The 18,030-nt window shown below is 39.5% G+C and overlaps 1 protein-coding gene across 1 annotated transcript in view; it reads right to left on the reverse strand.

Annotated features, from left to right (window-relative positions):
• Positions 1 to 17,074, reverse strand: part of MTNR1A (melatonin receptor 1A) — a 50,776-nt gene extending 33,702 nt beyond the window's left edge. Inside the window, exon 1 of the mRNA XM_053975787.1 lies at positions 16,611 to 17,074. Within this exon, the coding sequence (XP_053831762.1) occupies positions 16,611 to 16,803 (193 nt within the window). The 5' untranslated portion in view covers positions 16,804 to 17,074. The remainder of the gene's footprint in view (positions 1 to 16,610) is intronic.
• Positions 17,075 to 18,030: the final 956 nt, after the last annotated feature.

Here is an 18,030-nt window from a genome sequence, read left to right on the forward strand (position 1 = left end):
GCTTATAGCAGAGTACAATATCTTCTGTGAAGTTTCTGATTTCAACAGTATGGAATGCTATGAGGTGTAGTGGAAGAGATGACACTCCTGGTAAAATGAAGATTTTAGGGCCAGCTCAGTGAAGAATACCACAAGCTTTAGGTACTGATGCAAAAGTGACAGAAAATATATTCTGGGACATTAGACATTACTTGAATTGTCATTTGAGTGAAAATGTCTAAAAGATCTATTTTCATTGAAGATAGGCAATATGAGGCAGAAAAGCCAATTAAACAGCATGGCTAAAAGGGCTGACATAAAGCTAAAAGAACTCCCATGATCTATGGGACTTGTATGACTAGTGAAGGATCCTCATGACATACCAGAACAAAAAGACAAATGGACATGGGAGTTTTAAACAGTATTATGTGAAAATGTTGAAAATTAAGATGTTTTAGAGGGAGGTCACAGTATCCAGTACCTGTAATCCAGTAACAAATGTTTAGTTACAGCTGTACTGAAAAGACTATGCTGTTCTTGAACCAAAGATCAGCTGAATCACAGTCTCATGAAATCCTCTAGCCTTGCCATCTAACTGATGCCTCTCAAAATGACAGATTTTGGAATAATCAAAGAAAAAAAATAAAGCAAACATCCCCTAATGTTTATCTTAATTTTCTCACCTCACCCAAAACCAGCTATGCAACTTCAGTTGTGTCAGTACATGATTATAAAAACCCATCTAATTACATGCATAACTTCATTTTTCTGAAGGTGTATTGGACCTGAATATTCATTGAGTATTCATATTCATTGACTTTTGTAAGCAAAAGGGATTTATAATAAAGGAAGTTTGGAGAAAAATTCAAGTGTTTCAAAGTTATTTATGCATCATACAGGGTACATTTACAGAATTTCACAAGCTGCACAAAAATTGTTTAAAAATGTATGGGAAGATCAAGACTGATTTGTATACTGACAGACTCATAGAACACTAACAGAAGAGCAGGGAGAGTATAAAACTTGAAGTTCAGAAATTAATATGTGCAATGATATATCACAGAATCACCAAATAAACAGAGTTGAAAGGGACCCACAAGGATCATTGAGTCCAGCTCGTGGCCCCACACAGGACAACAATCTGCACTCTATATAAAGCCACAAGTCTTGAAGTAATGGGTCACAAACATGGGAAATAAAAGCACAATTTCCCATATTCAGAACAGGTGACTTACCCCAAACACAAATTCACAAATCTCTGCCTCATCTTTAAAGTACTACAGAATAAATAGCATATAAGGCTTGGGATTCAGAGAAACTTAGTATCCTCCACAGTATTTAGAGGTTCTCTCTAGCTTTTTAAAGTGACTGAAGTCAACATGCTGCATTATTATGGATACTCACTTTACCGAGATAATAGGTCTCACTTGGGTAAGACAGCCTGACACTGTCTCACCTGACACAAGTAAGATGTGAAAGGATCCAAAAAGCCCAAGGTAAAATGAACTTAATGAAGCAACAGTCCAGAATAAGGATAGTTCTTAATAATTTCTCCCAAAAAGTATTACAGCACCACTGAAGTTAAAAAGCTTCCTTTTTGCTATACCTAAATGTAGGTATATTAGGTATAGCAATTATTAGAATATTTAGCTAAATATGCTAAACTAGGCATGGTCAGAACATGCATCCATCACTCAAATCTCATTACGCAGCACCTGAAATTCCTTGAGAGGCTATGGCCATTGTATTGATCTTGAAGATCCTAACAAAACTATTAAGAAATAAGAAGAGTCTATACACATAACTTAAGCAACATCTAAGAGTGGATGATCAAATAGGCGATGCCAACAAATTAACTGTTCTGAAAAAAAGAAAAAGGATATTTTTAAAAAAATACTCTGCTAAAAAGTGCATGCTAGATACATAATAGAAATATTTTTTATTCTTTTTGGGGATAAAATCAACAGTGGATTAGTGCAACACTGACAAAAGAACCAAGAGACTAATTCAGGGACACCACAGGCATCCATGCAATAGCTAAAGACAGGATACAAATTCAGAGAGACTATGAGGAGACACTGAGAAAATAAGTGACAGAAAGTAGAAAGATGGATCAGATAAAATTTGGGATGTAGTAAAAAAATTAAATGCATTAACTATATGTTCATTCTATGAAAAACCATGTTGGAAGAAAAGCTGCAGTTATAGTCTGTTACAAGGCTTCTTTATGGCACAGAGGTGCTGTGGAAGATGATAGTTTCTGCAGTTATTTAGGATAAAGAACTTTGGCTGTCATACTGGGACAAAAGACTGTTCCAGAATGAAGCTGAGAAATGTTCATGAGAACAAAAAGTATTGGAACAAGTAGATTCAATAGCAGAATTATAATGCTACATACAAGCCACTATCACCCAAACAGTGAAGATGAAAAATGGCTCAGAAACTGGGCTTTTACAATATTACAACAGTAGATGTAACAGGAGACAAACAGTTGTAAAACAAGAAGGAAATTCATTCTCAGCTGATAAGAAATTACTTAGCATTGCACATGCCTCAAAAAAATGTCAAGAAACATATAAACAGTATGGGTTCAAATAAAACAGACTGATGTCAATCCCAGATAGTATTTAATTTTCTTGGAAAATGCTTCCCAAGCTAATACTAGAATTCTGAAAAAAATCACGTGGTTGTAAAATTTTGTCCCATACTTAGAAAGGCCTTACTCTTATTTTGTTACATACTTCTGTCACCTTTTTTTGGTGTCAATGGTTTGCACAATGCATACACTACTACTGCTTGAAGGGCTTTACAGTGTTATCAGGGAAATCAGTTTAGACCCAAGCAATAGTTAACTGTATCAGTAAAAGCCACTAGTGACAGAAAAAAACATACAGTATTTTTTTTTCCTGGATTCCCAAAACTAGAAAATAGGAATTTCAGATTCAGAATTATTCTACCATTTGCTTCACTTCATGAAGACTAATTTCAAAATTCCTATTAATTTCCTTCTCCATGGCCCCTCCTCTCTGAACAGTGCCAGCACACCATGAAATTTTAAAGGCAATGCTGATCCACTAAAAGAAGCCATCTGTCTGGACAATTAACAAAGCATTAGGTACTGGTTTAAACAGCTTAACTCCAAGCAGACTGTATTGTCCAGTGGCCATAATCCAAACAAAAAGTTGAACAGCAAAAAAAATCAACAAATACTTACCAGTAAATCCTAAATGCTATATTTCAGATTGTTCAACTCTTCTTCCAACTTATTAAAAAAATTCTGTCTTTGGAAATTGTTTTGACTGAAGTTGCATTGTTGCTGTACTTTCTTCCAGATACTACTAACAGTAGTCATTAACTGGAATGCTATCAAGCCTATTTGTACATGCAGAAAAGACTTCATAGCTGAACATTCCTGGTGTTTCACAATGATTTCTAAACTGAAGGCATTTGATGTAGATGCAGAATATATTAAGTGACAAAGTGTAATTTTTAAAGTCATTGTTTCCTAAACATAGTCACAGTTTAAAATTAAACAGGGTTTGATATAGAAATCATGCATGGAAAAAAATTGTCTAGGGACTGCAAAAAGCAATAGAAGACAATGGATTTATGTTTTCTACACTGATAGCCTGAAAATCATGACGTAAAGCAAGATCTATAAGAATATAAAATGAAATGTAATGAATTATAAGCTTTGGCTGGGAACAAATATAGAAAAACATTCATGACAGATAGAAGAACGAAAAGAACAGTCCTAAAAGCAAAAATCTCAGGGAGAACAAGACAGAGGTGGCATGTATGCAAGTGCTCAGAAATTTAGTATTCAACATATGGACAGAGATTGAAAGATAATGGTCACATCTGAACTTTGAGTATGGACATGGAGCCAATGAAGTCTACAGAAGACTGGGAAAATGGTTCTGGAAGGCAGTAAGGAAAAGGGCAACTGATGCCCTTTCATTAGGATTTCAGTAGAAGATATTTTTAAGTCTGCTCCTCCAAAGGAGCAAAAATAACAGCAATGGAGAGACTGCCATTTGTTGTTGAAGAGTTGGAAAAACAACCTAAAGCTACTTAACACTCCAGATCAAAAAAGGGCAAGAAAAAAATACAAAATTAACTATGCCTACTTGTATGTATTATATAGACTTTTAGGGCATGCTGGATAACATGCTGTTTTGTTTTACTTATGAGAAACCAAATGTTTCATTATCCCTGTCAGATAATGATCAAGTACAAGAACTGAATCTAATGCATTCCCTTAACTGTGCCATCTAAGATGATCAGAAACTTGGTAGAAGCAAGATGTCATGAACAAAAGCCAAGACCCTCCTGAAAAGCCTCTTTGTAACAAGGTTTATGATGGCATCTAGCTCCATGAACATCCATTTTGCAGATGGTGCAGAGGTATCCTTGAGCAGATGCACTGTTGTGCATGGTGGCCAAGAATAATTCCAAGTTGGAGCTAAAAGCTAAGTTGAAGAATTAAGTTCAGGGCAAATAAGTCAGGGTACTTATCAACTATATCAATACTTATTTACTATATATACTTATCAAATGACACTAACTGAAATATTCTGGACTCTGAAGGATCTTCTTTTCCAGAAGCAAGAGAAATTAAAGCATAAAAGAACAACACCATTTTGAGGCTGCTAGCTGAATGACACCCCGTGGACTGAAATCACCTCAAAAGAATGATAGTTTGCAGCGAGGCCCTTTCTGTTGCAGGAGCACCATAATTACTGCAGCTGTAATCACTGGGTGTGGGGTGGGGCTTTTAAGCCTGAGAGCAGTCTCTGTTAAAACAGAGAGACTCCAGCCCCAAACAGTCATCCAGGTACCTATGCAGAGAGTACAACCTTACTTCTAATAACCAACTCAATCATTACACCTGTGAGAGGAAGGCTGGGTTTAGGATTACAGACTAATGAGTGCCCTACTATAGCTGACATAGTAATCCAATTTTTTCAGTTACACTGCATTCCTAATTTGTCATCTTATATGACTCTTTTCTTACCTCAGTATAGGCTCAGAGTTTCTGAATATAGAAGAAACAAAATATTTTTACTTTACAGATTATCATTAGACAGGCCCTTATTTCCAGTGTACTAAAAAGTCAACATTTTGTGTTTCTATTAAAAAATATTTATCACATACTGCATTTGCACTTATCAAATGAATATGTAAAAATGTTCCAACAAAATCAATCCTTGAAAAAAATGCTGTAAATATGTCTTCAGAATAGGTATTAGCTTAAATGAAACGTACTGGAGCTGCCTCGCAATGTTACTACTGAAAATTTCATTTACTTCATTGGAATACCTGTACAAGAGAGTAGACCAAAAACAACACCATCAAATCCATGATTTGAGATTTATTTGCAAGATAAGCAAGTTTCTTGCTTTTGAGTAAAGTAAGCAAATATTCTGTCCAGTCATCACAACAAATGATCAACAATTCAAAAGACAGAAACAGAAATATCTGTGAAATTTGCATTCAATTGTTTTCTGAGTAAATATGGGGAAAGAGATAATATGAATACCTATATAAGCAAAAGATCTTAGAAATCAATTCACTGCTTTGGTGATAGTTATGTCTGCACTAGAAAGACGTGCTCAGGCAGCTTTACCCCAGGAAACATTCTGGCAGCAAAGGCCTGCCACTGCAATAACTTGATCAACAATTCAAAAGACAGAAACAGAAATATCTGTGAAATTTGCATTCAATTGTTTTCTGAGTAAATATGGGGAAAGAGATAATATGAATACCTATATAAGCAAAAGATCTTAGAAATCAATTCACTGCTTTGGTGATAGTTATGTCTGCACTAGAAAGACGTGCTCAGGCAGCTTTACCCCAGGAAACATTCTGGCAGCAAAGGCCTGCCACTGCAATAACTTGAGAAAAGGAAAACAAAACACCCACGAGCAATGAAAAAAGCTTGCAATGAAAAGATGCATCACTCTTGTGACAGATGGGACATCCCAGTACAAAACAAGCACCAATAATAAGCAGACTGCAAATTCTACGCCCACTAGGTTACTTAAACTTATCTTGTACGCCTCATTTTTTTCCATTCATACTTCTGCATGTCCACATTTGTAAGATTCAGCCACACCTTTAGGTCATGTTGCAGATAAGAATAGCTACAAGTGGTATTAACAAAGTACAAGTGCAACTGTATAATCTCCTATAGATTGTCACGAATTATGCATTAGAAATTCTTACCAGGAATAATTACAAAAGCAGCACTTAGTTTAAAATGATAGTATTCCCAATGCCCCTAAAAATTCTGCAGCATCTCAGAATTCTGTTTTTACAGACAGTATAAATATCAGTTTTGACAACATGTAAAGGGGACCATGAGGGAGAGACCCGAGTCAACAACAACTCTAAAATAAGAGCCTTTCAGAAAAAGACTGACATCCACACTCAGTGGAAAAATGTAGGAGAAATAAAACAAAGGAAAAATTCAGCAGCAAACAATTTAGCAGGACAAGTGAAAAGTTGTTCTTCAATACAGGAGTGGTCATCTTCATGCCATCCTCAGCACAATACCCGTGGGTATGGATCATCCAAGGTGCAAATGTATGATGAGCGGAAGCATGTCAAATTCACAGGAACATGCATAAATAATTGAACAAAAGTGGACATGTAAATACAAAATACTTTTGGAGATTGCCTTACAAAGGAGACAGGTATTATGACACAAAAATTAAGAAAATCAAGGCAGTTTCCCACCAACGAACAAAATGATCATAGTAATTATCAGGCATTACAGTAGTGGGATGCACTGAGGGGCAAGAGAAAAAAGAATCAGAACATCTGCAAAAAACAATAGTATGTACACAAATTTGGAAGTGAAAACACAAAATTACCAATTATTTGCTAAAAAATTGTTCAAAAACCTTTTCTACAAGAGCAAGAAAATCTGACTGCATTTTGAGCTCTACATTAGATATTTAATATATGCTAAGACACAAATTGCTGTTTTCTCCATACTTACCAGTATACAGAGGAGATGAAAAGCTCTTTTACTGAGCTTGATGAGGATTACTTTGTTAACTCTGTAGTCCTGAAAGTTTGCATCCAGACAGTTAGAATGAGCTTGGCCAATGAAGATTACGTGTACATGATACTCACAAATACAAAAATTCCCATGGGAAGCTGTCTCAATAACCATGAATTAAAACACAAAGTTCTTCTAAGTTATCCTAAGAACTAAAGCCACCACCTGTGTCTAGGTGAAGCAAAGGTAAAAATTACTGTCCTCTCTCCCCTCAGAAATGCTGAATATTGTTGTCCTGTCTATGAGAGACTAATTTCTGGAGTGTGTATATCCACAAGCAATACACAAAAGTATGAGTTACAATGTGCCAGCAGATGTTGCAGTAGGAAAAAAAAAAAAGCTTAAATGAAAAGGTCCTTTCTGCAAAAACCACCAAATTAGAGGAAATGTTTCTGGATGTATCTGTAAATTCATGAACGCAAACTACACAAAATTAAGGAACCTTTAGTTTAAATAACTTCTGCAACATGGTAAAAATCAGTAGGATTTATGTGTGCTTTAATATAAATGTGGTTCTGTACATACCCAAGATAAGACACAGCCAATGCTATGAAAATCCTTAGCAACACATGTTGGAATGTGTTACCTCATCAGGAATGGAGAGTAAGATGGGTTTATAAGCACTGAAGAGATTCTCAACAACACAGTTCTTCAGACAAGGGGAGAAAAAAACAAACTGAAAAATTACTCTGATTAATGACTGTAATAAAGAACAATGAGTTCCTAGAAAGTAGAAAAGGACAAATATATCAAGAACATACTTGTGTGATCTGACCAGACAACTCTAGTACAAGTAAAACTGTCTTTGTCCTAAGTAATAATTCCCATTTGTAACCCTACAAAGGACAGCATTGCAGTAGCAATTATTTGTGGTCTCTTGTGTTTTCTTTATACCCAAGTGTGTTCTTGAAGCATTAATTCCCAGACTTAATAGCTTGCATACCTACTATATATGAAATTGTAAGTGGCTTCCTACAATGCACCCACCCCAGGATATATAGGTCAGGCACTTATGACCCTTACCTTTATTCAACTTTATTACAACACTATCAGTGATCCAACAAAAATCCTATTCCAGCTCCAGAGTTATGGAAGACTTCTCTGCTTACCACACTTGGGGTTTAAGGCTATGAGCAGTACATCAGCCTTCTTACTCACTGGCAAGTATTGCAGAGATAAAAAATGAAGTGAGACAGGCACTGACCTTGGTAAGAGATTTGCTATTGATTTCAGTAAAACCAGGATTTCACTTTTAGGGAAGTTATTTCCAGAGATCAGGCATACTTCTGGAGATGGTGCTCCCTTGCAAAGTGGAAAGGTTATTTTGTAGAAAGACTAACAGAATTTGATATCAACCTTTCTTTGACTAGCAAAGCAACAGTCATGAGGTGATACTTTTATTCTCATTACAGGAACAGTAATGCCATGTAATACTGGTACAACAGCAAAGGCATAAAAACTGACAGAAAATACATTCAGGCAATGAGGATCATAGAATGGGTTGGGTTGAAAGGGACCTTAAAGATCATTTAGTTCCAACCCCCTGATGTGGGCAGGGACACTTTCCACTATACCAGGTTGCTCAAAGCATCATCCAAACTGGCCTTGAACACTTCAAGGAATGCAGCATCCAAAACCTCACTGAGCCACCTTCCAAAGTATTAACACTCTTTTCTGTTGGGGCAAGGTGATTCCAAAAGGATTTCTATGAATACCTACAGCACCTGAAAGCTGTATTTGATGATACAGCTTTCTGTATCTCATTCAGTCCTGTGTTCTAAGTGAGAGCTAATTCAGTGACAGATTCAGGGAAGGTTCAGAGATGTAATATGGAATAATGGGAATGTGGGGAAGAACCTAGGTTTTAAAAAGTAGATTAAATTATGTGAACCTGCATGATAGTTGCAGTACATTGCAATACTCAAATTACAGAAGGCAGACCTCATCATTGCACTGTCAGAGATAATCTGGAGACATCTTTAATGCAAATAATTACTATAAATATCACAGGGCATATTAATGTAAAATACACAAACCTTTTTATTTAAAGACCATGAACTCTTCATCCAAAGTGAAACAAAAATGCAACTGAAGTAAATTACTAATTTGCATTTATGTAAACTGTGATTCTTCATAATATGCAACTCCCATATTTTCAAAGTATTCCTAATAAAAATGTCACAGCCTAGCTGTACTGGACTCTTTCACCTGTGAAAATGAAAATACTTTTGTCTCCCAAATACAGATAGAGAGATGAATGCGTCCTTAAAAATCAAGTTAGACTAAGGAGTACAAAACTGTTTATCAGTCATTCTGGAAAACAGAAACATAAAATGAAACCTGTAGTCACTACTGGGGAAAAAGAAAATCCATCGTTTTTCCCAGAATGCAAAGACCTGGTGAAACTTCTGCATGGTGTGACTGGATATCAATTTTCAAAGCTGATCCCTGTACTCATGCCCATTGACCACTTTGGTTCATCTCCACAGAGCTGGCCACTTTGTGTGGCTGAGTAACAAAGTTCTGGCAGCTGCACCATAACCTCAATAGGTTTATACTTGCTGCAGCTGAAACAGCTGACTAAAAAAGAAGTCACATTGACCTCAATACCAAACATGGAGCACTGTCAGCACAGGGGCAAACTGCCTCTACTTGGTAACCTCTCCCTGAATACAAATCAGTTTTGCTAACCTTGCATCTGCAGCCAAAACCAAACCCCAAACAACAAACCCCATGGTGATATGATATAAACAGACCTTATACTTCAGCACCACATGTAGAACACCACATACACGTCATGTAAAATGGGGTTTCTGTAGGCCTAAATGAAAAAAGTACATATCCAGTCCAACTTCCACAATAAAGGTAGCTCAACAGTCAGTTTAAAGGTGTTAACTGAAAATATAATTAATCTGAAACCATCCATAAACCTTTCCAGCTGCTTAGTCTGTGTTTGACTAGAGAATTTCAGTGCTTGGTCATGCATATAAGTGTTTAAAATTGGCTGCTTCTATTTTCTCTTATTTTAGAGAACAGCAGTCCTTAAGATAGGGTAGAGAGTTCAAATGAAGCATTGAAAGTCTTTAGTGGAATTCTATCAATGGAAAAGATGAGTCCTCCACCAGCAGGAAAACCCAACCCACCACCCTGCCCAAAACCCAAACAACCAAATTCAAGTTCCCAACTCAAGCACAGGATTCTCTGATATAATCAAGACCTGAATTTTTATGCAGACCAGTAGTCTAATACCTATTCTTCAAAAAGCATATCTAACTACACAATCTGGTACTGTATTAGGAAATTTATAAAAGAATATATATTCATAAAAGAATGAGCTGAGAATTTTTACTTTTTGTGTGCTTCTTCAAAGAAGGGAAATTTACCTCCTCATTAAAAACACCTACAGAACAGGAAACTTTTTACACATACTGGTCAGTGACTACCACAAAGCTACTTAGAAGCTACAGAAGTTACTATCTAAATGTTGTAAACAGCTTTGCTGATTACTTTCAGTTGCTGCTCTACTTGAAAAAAAAAAAATTGCAGCATGCTTGTCATTGGAATTTAAGGGCACTGGTGAAGTTAATTTGCATATTTTATCTCTTTAAAAAGTAAGTAAGAAGTTAATTAGACATTTTTTCTGTCATTTAAGGCAGAAACCTTGATTATCCCACCTGTCTACCTGTGACTTCAGGAGGGGTAGATTTGGAAAAAAACTTTGGATTTGTTTAGTAGCAGTATTTGTATTATAGTCCCAAGCATTACTTAACTATGCACATAAAATACATGTTCATTTGTTCATTCAATAAGCAAACATTTTTTTGCTTTGGCAACAGTTTGTTTTCTGTTATCTTGAGGAATTTTTAGTAACACCTGTCCTCCTGAAACTGATGTCTGTAATTGTTTCTCAGGAGCAGAAACGTGGTATTTAAGGTAACTCAGATGTGACTAGATGAAAAACTGCCGACAGCAAGGGAGGCAAGTTCTTATTGATATTGCAAAACTAAACTGTGATGCCTAGCATTGAATTGACACCACAAAGTTTTTACTGCCCTAGGAAAGCAAGCCTCACCAGAGAAACAGAATGGACATTGCCACACCAGCACCGGATGCCTACTCTTGGTAGCATTTTCTGTCACTAACTTAGACTTGCTGATGTCTGACTGCTGGAAAGACATGAAGTGTCCATGTTATGAAAGAAAAGTGGATAGCATGAAAAGAAATAGGAAAGAGACAAGAGCAGAAGTAAATCAGATACTGCTAGTGAAAAAAATAAGATGAAAAAAAATTTTATGAGAAAAGTGAAAACTCCTCAAAAATAACCTAAAAGAGACAGCAAATTGTAGAGCATATGTATATCACTGTCCACTGGCAGCAGCTACACTAGAAAAAGCAATTTCTCTAAAAACTTCAAAATGCACAATCTTGCAAAAAGAATAAATACCTGAGCTCGACAGACACATTAGTAAGAATAAATTATTAATTATTTGGAATACTCACCTCTACCTTTGGGGTCACTAACAGCACAGAACCATTTAAACAAGCCTTTGAAGCAAACCTTTGATTCAGTAAAGTATTCAATCAAAACCACTCAGAAGAACAACTTTATTGAAACTGTATTTTTATGCTCACTCCTGTTCAACAATTGGCAAAATTCAGCATCTCCTCTAGACTTTTTCCCTTCTCCCAAACAGCTTACCATTTTTAATACTGGAAGTTATTAATTTCTGAAATAATGTTCATTGCCATCAACATCTCAGTTTTTATCAGAACCCTGAATTTGTGCTATAACTTGATCTTCTAAGCTCTCTTCCTTGAGTCAAGGATTTGTCGGGCTACCCATAGTCTCTCAGGGCACAAAATGAAGTCCAAGGTTCACCTGTGAGAAAAAGAATGATTTCATTAGTCTCAATTCACAAAAGGAGTTTCATTTATTAGATAAAACAATCTTTACTAGAGCATTTAACATTATAATTTTAAAACTAAAAAACAAAACATCATCAAGAACAACATTTTTCTGAAAAGGCTGATGATATCTCCAATCTGGTTATCAAAAGACAGCTCCATCCTTATTTTTAAAATTTTTATTCTAGAAGGTGCATTAAGAGAGGAGCACTCTTCAACTAGATTCTTACACTGCTTAAACTACAAAACCCAGGGCCAGTTTGAAAAGTCTCCAAAATTAAATTCTTACTGATAGATTCCCAACCCTAATTCTGCAATGCTGTAATATTCAGCAAAGAATGAAAAAAAAAATCATAAGTAGTTGTGTTACTTAGTTCTTTCAAGAGTGACTTCATTGATATGAAGAGCTTTTCGAGAGATTACCCTTACTCAATATTACCCTTGAGTTCATTGTATTCTTTTGAGCACTCACAGAGCTGTCTTCACAGAACTCTTGGGATCTAACGCAGGTGAGGCAGATTGAGCATACAAACATTGGGGTTTTTTTCCCTTTGCCATTGCCATCTCATTCAGGAAAGTAGCTACCACACATAGGTAAGTTTAAGCATGTGTGCAGTCCTAGTGAAATTAACTGTATCTTGTTGCCCTGGGGCAATGTCAAACTTCCTCTATGCCTTCTTCACTACTAACACAGTTTTAGCAACAAAACATTTGGGCTGAGGATGTGGAAAACTAGAAAAAAAGTACAAAAACCCAAATACACCTAGCACAGAACAGAGATCAGTGAGAAGCAGGTGAATGCAGCTTTCTGCCCTGATTTAGTAGGTGCTAGTTACCAGCTTGGCACCAGACCCTGGATTATCCCAACCCATGCCAAGTGCTAGCAGACAGGACAGGCACACAGGAGCGAGGCTGAGACTGCTGGGCCTCCCTTCCCACACTGGACTCCATTGGAGGGGTAGTCAGGGAACCTCTGGACCTCAGCACACAAAGCACCCAGAAAAAAGCAACCCACCAGGCCAAGAGAAAGTTTCAAAAGGAAGAGAAAGAAGAGCAAGAGGTGTAATACCATTCAAGAAAACTTTCATCATTGACTTTTCGAATGGTCCAGTCCTGCAATCCTGAATACCCAAATCCACCTGTCACCAAAAGAACAGGCGTGTTTTGACATTTTAATGTCACTACCAGAAAACTAATGTCCCTAGTCAAAGACTTAGAACTGCTCCCTCACCTTGTTCTTGATGCATTGTTTTTCTTGGTGTGGGTAACAACAAAGGCATAAGGATACCAGCAATCACCAAATTTGTGTGTAAATCACTTAAATGATCTCCTCGGTTTTCTGAGATGCTCCGATTCGATGTTGACAGTTTCAAATAAAAATTCCACTTGTTAAAAGTATTAACAGTTTTTAATACACCTTCCCTAAGGCTAGTTATTGCATCTTCCCAGGGTGGATCTGTTGAATGACCTTATTTCTCATCTATGAATATTTATAAAGGTGAATGAGACAAAGATTCACACAAAACTTCTTTTTAAAATGATCTGTTCTCATTCTTTTTAAAAATTAGCTATTAAAGAAGGCACATCAGTTTAAAGTTCAAGCTGCATGAATATGCTACCAAGATATGGTCATTAAAATCCTTATGCCTTGAATGTTTCCCTTGAACTTTGTTTCAAAGTTAAAAGATTACAGATATCATAAACCAAATTCAGTCTTTGTGTAGGTCAGCTTTAAATTGCAGCTGTCCCCATCAGGACTGAATTGGTGTCAGGCACCTCTTGGATTACAAGCCACCATAAAAGAAATAACAGACCAGAACTATGAAACTTATTACAAGTCAAGTACATTAAATAAAAGAGGATCCTACCAGTTGCATCATCAGCTTCTGTGTCTAGAAGAGCATCTATTGAAGTCATGCTTGTGCCTATGAAGGAGTCTGTAGTATCAGACACTCCTCGCTTGCTGAGACAAACTTCTTTGAGTTACTGACTTCTCTGCTTTGATCAGTGTCTTTTACTAACCTTCTGACTGTCAGGAAGGTTACACCACTTGTTGAGAAGGTTTTTCTAGGCCTTCCTACTATTCCCCAATGCACTTTAAAAATTGTAAGTCCACAGGTTCAATTTGTAGTATCTTCCAATACATATGTATATAATAGAGAGTAGGACAGAGATGAAAGATGTTTTCCCCCCCTTTGTGAAAGGGTTAAATACTCCTTATTTCTGTTAGTCCTCTCTTGCAAAGAGGGAAGAAAATCTTCAGTGAGATACATTTTCTTCAGGAGGTATCTTCTGTTCCTCCCTGACCTTTTTCCAGTGGAATTTTCATCCTGTGTCCTTTTTCCTCAATAAATGTGCCAGCAAGACTTAATTAATATAAGTTGTTGCAAAAGTAGAAGTTTCTTTCTTATTACATTTCTGTAAAAAGTTGTAACTGCTTTTGGCATTACCAAGTTACAAATTAGTTGTATGGATAAATCAGATTATTTTCAATGTAATCTCTTCCTGAATAATCTGAATTAGGAAACCAAGACTTGGGAGACTTTAGTCTTCAAGCTCACAAATATTAGGCCAGGGTCTTCTAAATGCTTACTCCCTGTTATAAATTTATTTGCCTGAGTAAGCCCTAATTGAAGGCCCAATTAAATAGTGGTGCTCACATAAATAAAGTTATTCCCAGGCACAGGTTTTTGCAGGATTAGTCAAGAACACTTACAACACCTTTTTAAAACTTGTGTTGTTTCCTAAGAATCCTTCAATGCACTTACTAACCCCCCCCCCCATATTTTAAAGAAAAAAACGCTCAAAGTTAAGAACTTTAAAAGCTTGCTCTTATTTTTCTCCTAAATCAAGACTATAAACTATTCACCACATTGTACCAAGTATGTACTTGTTTTAATTAATCCTTAATTTCAGAGGGTCAAGCAGTTATCTAGTTCATGTTCCAGTCTCAAACAATTTATGTTCAGAAGAATGCTCTACTCTCCTAGCTGTTGCCAGTTTATTGCAGATCTTAACAGTCACTATGACAGAAAAGGCAAGAACAAGAAATGCAGTAAGAGTGAGCAAGTGAGCACGTGTTGAGATTCAGGAGGAATTACACGATAGCTACAGCAGAGATTATGTACACACAGAGAGCCCAAGGATTCAGTTATGTCTCCAGAAAAAAGACACCATGTTTATTTCAGACTTTACCAGACTTATCCATATTGCAAACTACCCACAGAAGTGCTAAAGCACAGATTTACTAATTAAGGAGGAGGACAATATCACCCATTCCCCTAGAGTAACCCAAGTAATACGCCTGTCTCAATCCTTTCACCCTCCATCTAAAAATCCTCCAGGGAACAAGGGTAGTCAAGTCCTCACTTGGACTCCTGGAGTTGGAGTCTCCTCTCAATTATATGCACGTGTTACCCTGCCAGCTCCAGTGAATGAAATTTCTGCCAATGAAAGCGGGAAGATAATATAGCTTTCAGAATTTACATCGGTGGCAATTGTAGGGAAGAAAAAATTAAAATCTGTTACTCTTCATTTTGATCTTGTGTGTGGCATTCCACTACAGCTGAATGAAACTGAAGCAGACAACCCACTAGAATTACCTGAATTAACCTTAGAAAGATAAGCATGCCACTGTTTGCCAGAGTCCAATTCTAGATACCTTTCTTAGGCTAGCTCAAAGCCCAGGGTCAAATTCCCCCTCAGATGAATCTTAAAGCATTAACTAATGAACTTCGTGCAGTAGCAATGAAGACCCTGACAGCCCAGTTGTGAAAAAGATAAATGCAGCTTCTCAGTTGTCATGGAGTGAAATTCTGCTTTCATTACCAGTACAGCTTTCCTCCCATGCTCCTGTATTTTTTTCAATGAAAGATGCATAGGGTTTGGAGTGCACAGATTTGGTACACGTGCGCAGCAGCTGGTCTGACATGATAAAGCAGAATGAATCTGAAGAAGTTCCTGCCTGTCTGACCAATAATCCATGAACTAAGAGGGATTTACTCAATAGACCAGCACAGATTCTATCCTGTCAAAATTAAAGACTGATTTTTTTTTTTAAAAGTGCCTAAAGCTGTTTTCTGTTAGATGTTTTCCATTCCCCAAAGACCTAGACAGCAAGTAGGAGGCGAACAAAGGTGGGGGGGAGGGAATTGTCTGGATCCTGCAATGTTTATAACTTCGTATTCGCTTGATTTGAAGCTCCAGCCATAGAATTTGTTACTGAAGACATTTCTGTAACTCAAAGAAAATCAATCAGAAGAATAGCATCCAGCATGCACAGACACACACTGTATGCCAAGGCAGCATCCCCGATACCATGCCTAAATTTAATTCTTAAATACGACTTACTTGCCATTCTCTTTTGCTAGGTGGGAACTGCCGAGAGCTAAAAATAGCACCAGGATTCAGTGGCTGGAGCTAAAAATACCCTTTCCCGCTCGATTACCGACTCGGCAGGAAAGACGGAGCTCTTGGCATCTGTCACAGCATATAACCGCCAGCTGGGGATGGAGACAAAGAGCCCAACCCCGGAGTTCCGCGCCCGGGGAAAGTTTCACCGGCAGGCGAAGAGGCCACGGCGCTGCACCCCGGGGCCACGGGACCCCCACCCACCCCAGCCCGGGCGGCGTCCCCGGGCCTCCCCGCCGCCCCTTACCCGCGTTTCGCAGCTTCTTGTTGCGGTAGACGGAGAGGATGACCAAGAGGTTGCCCAGCAGGTCCACCGCGATGGTGAAGATGAGGATGGCGGCCAAAGTGGAGGTCACCCAGGGCTGTCGGCGCGGGGCGCCCTCGGCAGGCGGGTCCCGCGGGAGGACGGAGCTGTTCAGCTCGCTCTCGTTCACTCTCATCCTGCCACCGAGTCTCCCAGGGCACAACCGGGTACCGGCGGAGCGGGCGCGCTCGCCAGCGCTGCCTCCGGCGGGGGCAGGGCAGGGCAGGTCAGGTCGGGGGTCGCGGTCGCCCTGCGCCGCGGGGCTGCCCGCCCTAGGGCGGAGCGGGGCTGGCAGGAACGGGCGCACCTCCCATGGCGGCCGGCGCCGCCACTCCAGGCAGGAAGTTTCCCCGAAGTGTGCATGTGCCGCGGCGGGACACTTTTATAGCCCGCCCGCGCCGCCGCCCCGCCCGCCGCCACCGCTGCCGCCAGGTGACACCGAGCCGCCCCCGCGCCGGCACGTGCGCGGCCGGGGCTCCAGCTGCTGCCGCGCGGCGCCACAGCGCCCCCCCGCGGCGCCCGCGCCGCCCCATTCACGGCGCGCTCCGCTTCCCCATTCATGCTCCCGGCCGCTCCATTCAGAGCCGGCCGCTCCATTCACCGGCGGAGGCGCGGCAGGGATCGACGGGGCTTGCTGTCTGCGGTTGGGTGGTTTGCAGCGCTCGGCGCTATTTTTAGCACTCCTGGTTAACGCCGGCTCTTAATTAGGCGCCCGCCGAACTCCCTTCCCCTCCTCCCTCTCCTTTATTTAACATCGCACCCGCACGGTAACGTGAGCGCGGCGAGAAACCTCCCATCGGGGAGCGGGTCGGGGCTGCTATAAAAAGCTCCTCGCGAAGGAGACTGGCTGGCTGGGCAGGGGGGGCGTCTGAGGACCCGCGTCCCGGGAGCACCACGTGCTGCCGCAGCAAGGGGCCGGCGGGGGGGACACGCACCGCCTCGGCAGCCCCCCCTTCCTCCTCCGCAGCCTTTCTTCCTCCCCCGCACCCTGGGCAGCGGGGGCGGTCTGCACAGGGAAGACAGAGAGAAAGGTAGCGGGGATGCCCCGTGCCACCCCTACGAGCCCGGTGATGTCTGGATCCCCTGTTCCCCAAAAGCAGCATTAGCTTCAAAGAAAGGACGGAACAGGGAGCCATTGCCCAGCCGTGAGGAGGACCCAGTTGACTGAACAGGGTATCCCTTCACCCTCTCGTGCGGTGGGCGCTCTGGTAAATAAATTAAATAAAAAAAAAAAAAAAAAAAAAAAAAAAAAAAAATAGCAGCACTGTCTTCTGACTGAATCTTCTCGTTTGCATGGCATAGAGCTGTTGAAAATCTCTGAGCAAACTGGGCGTGGGAATCACTCTCCCATTCAGGATAACGG

This window comes from Vidua macroura, chromosome 4, assembly GCF_024509145.1.
Source record: "Vidua macroura isolate BioBank_ID:100142 chromosome 4, ASM2450914v1, whole genome shotgun sequence".
Lineage (NCBI taxonomy): Eukaryota > Metazoa > Chordata > Aves > Passeriformes > Viduidae > Vidua > Vidua macroura.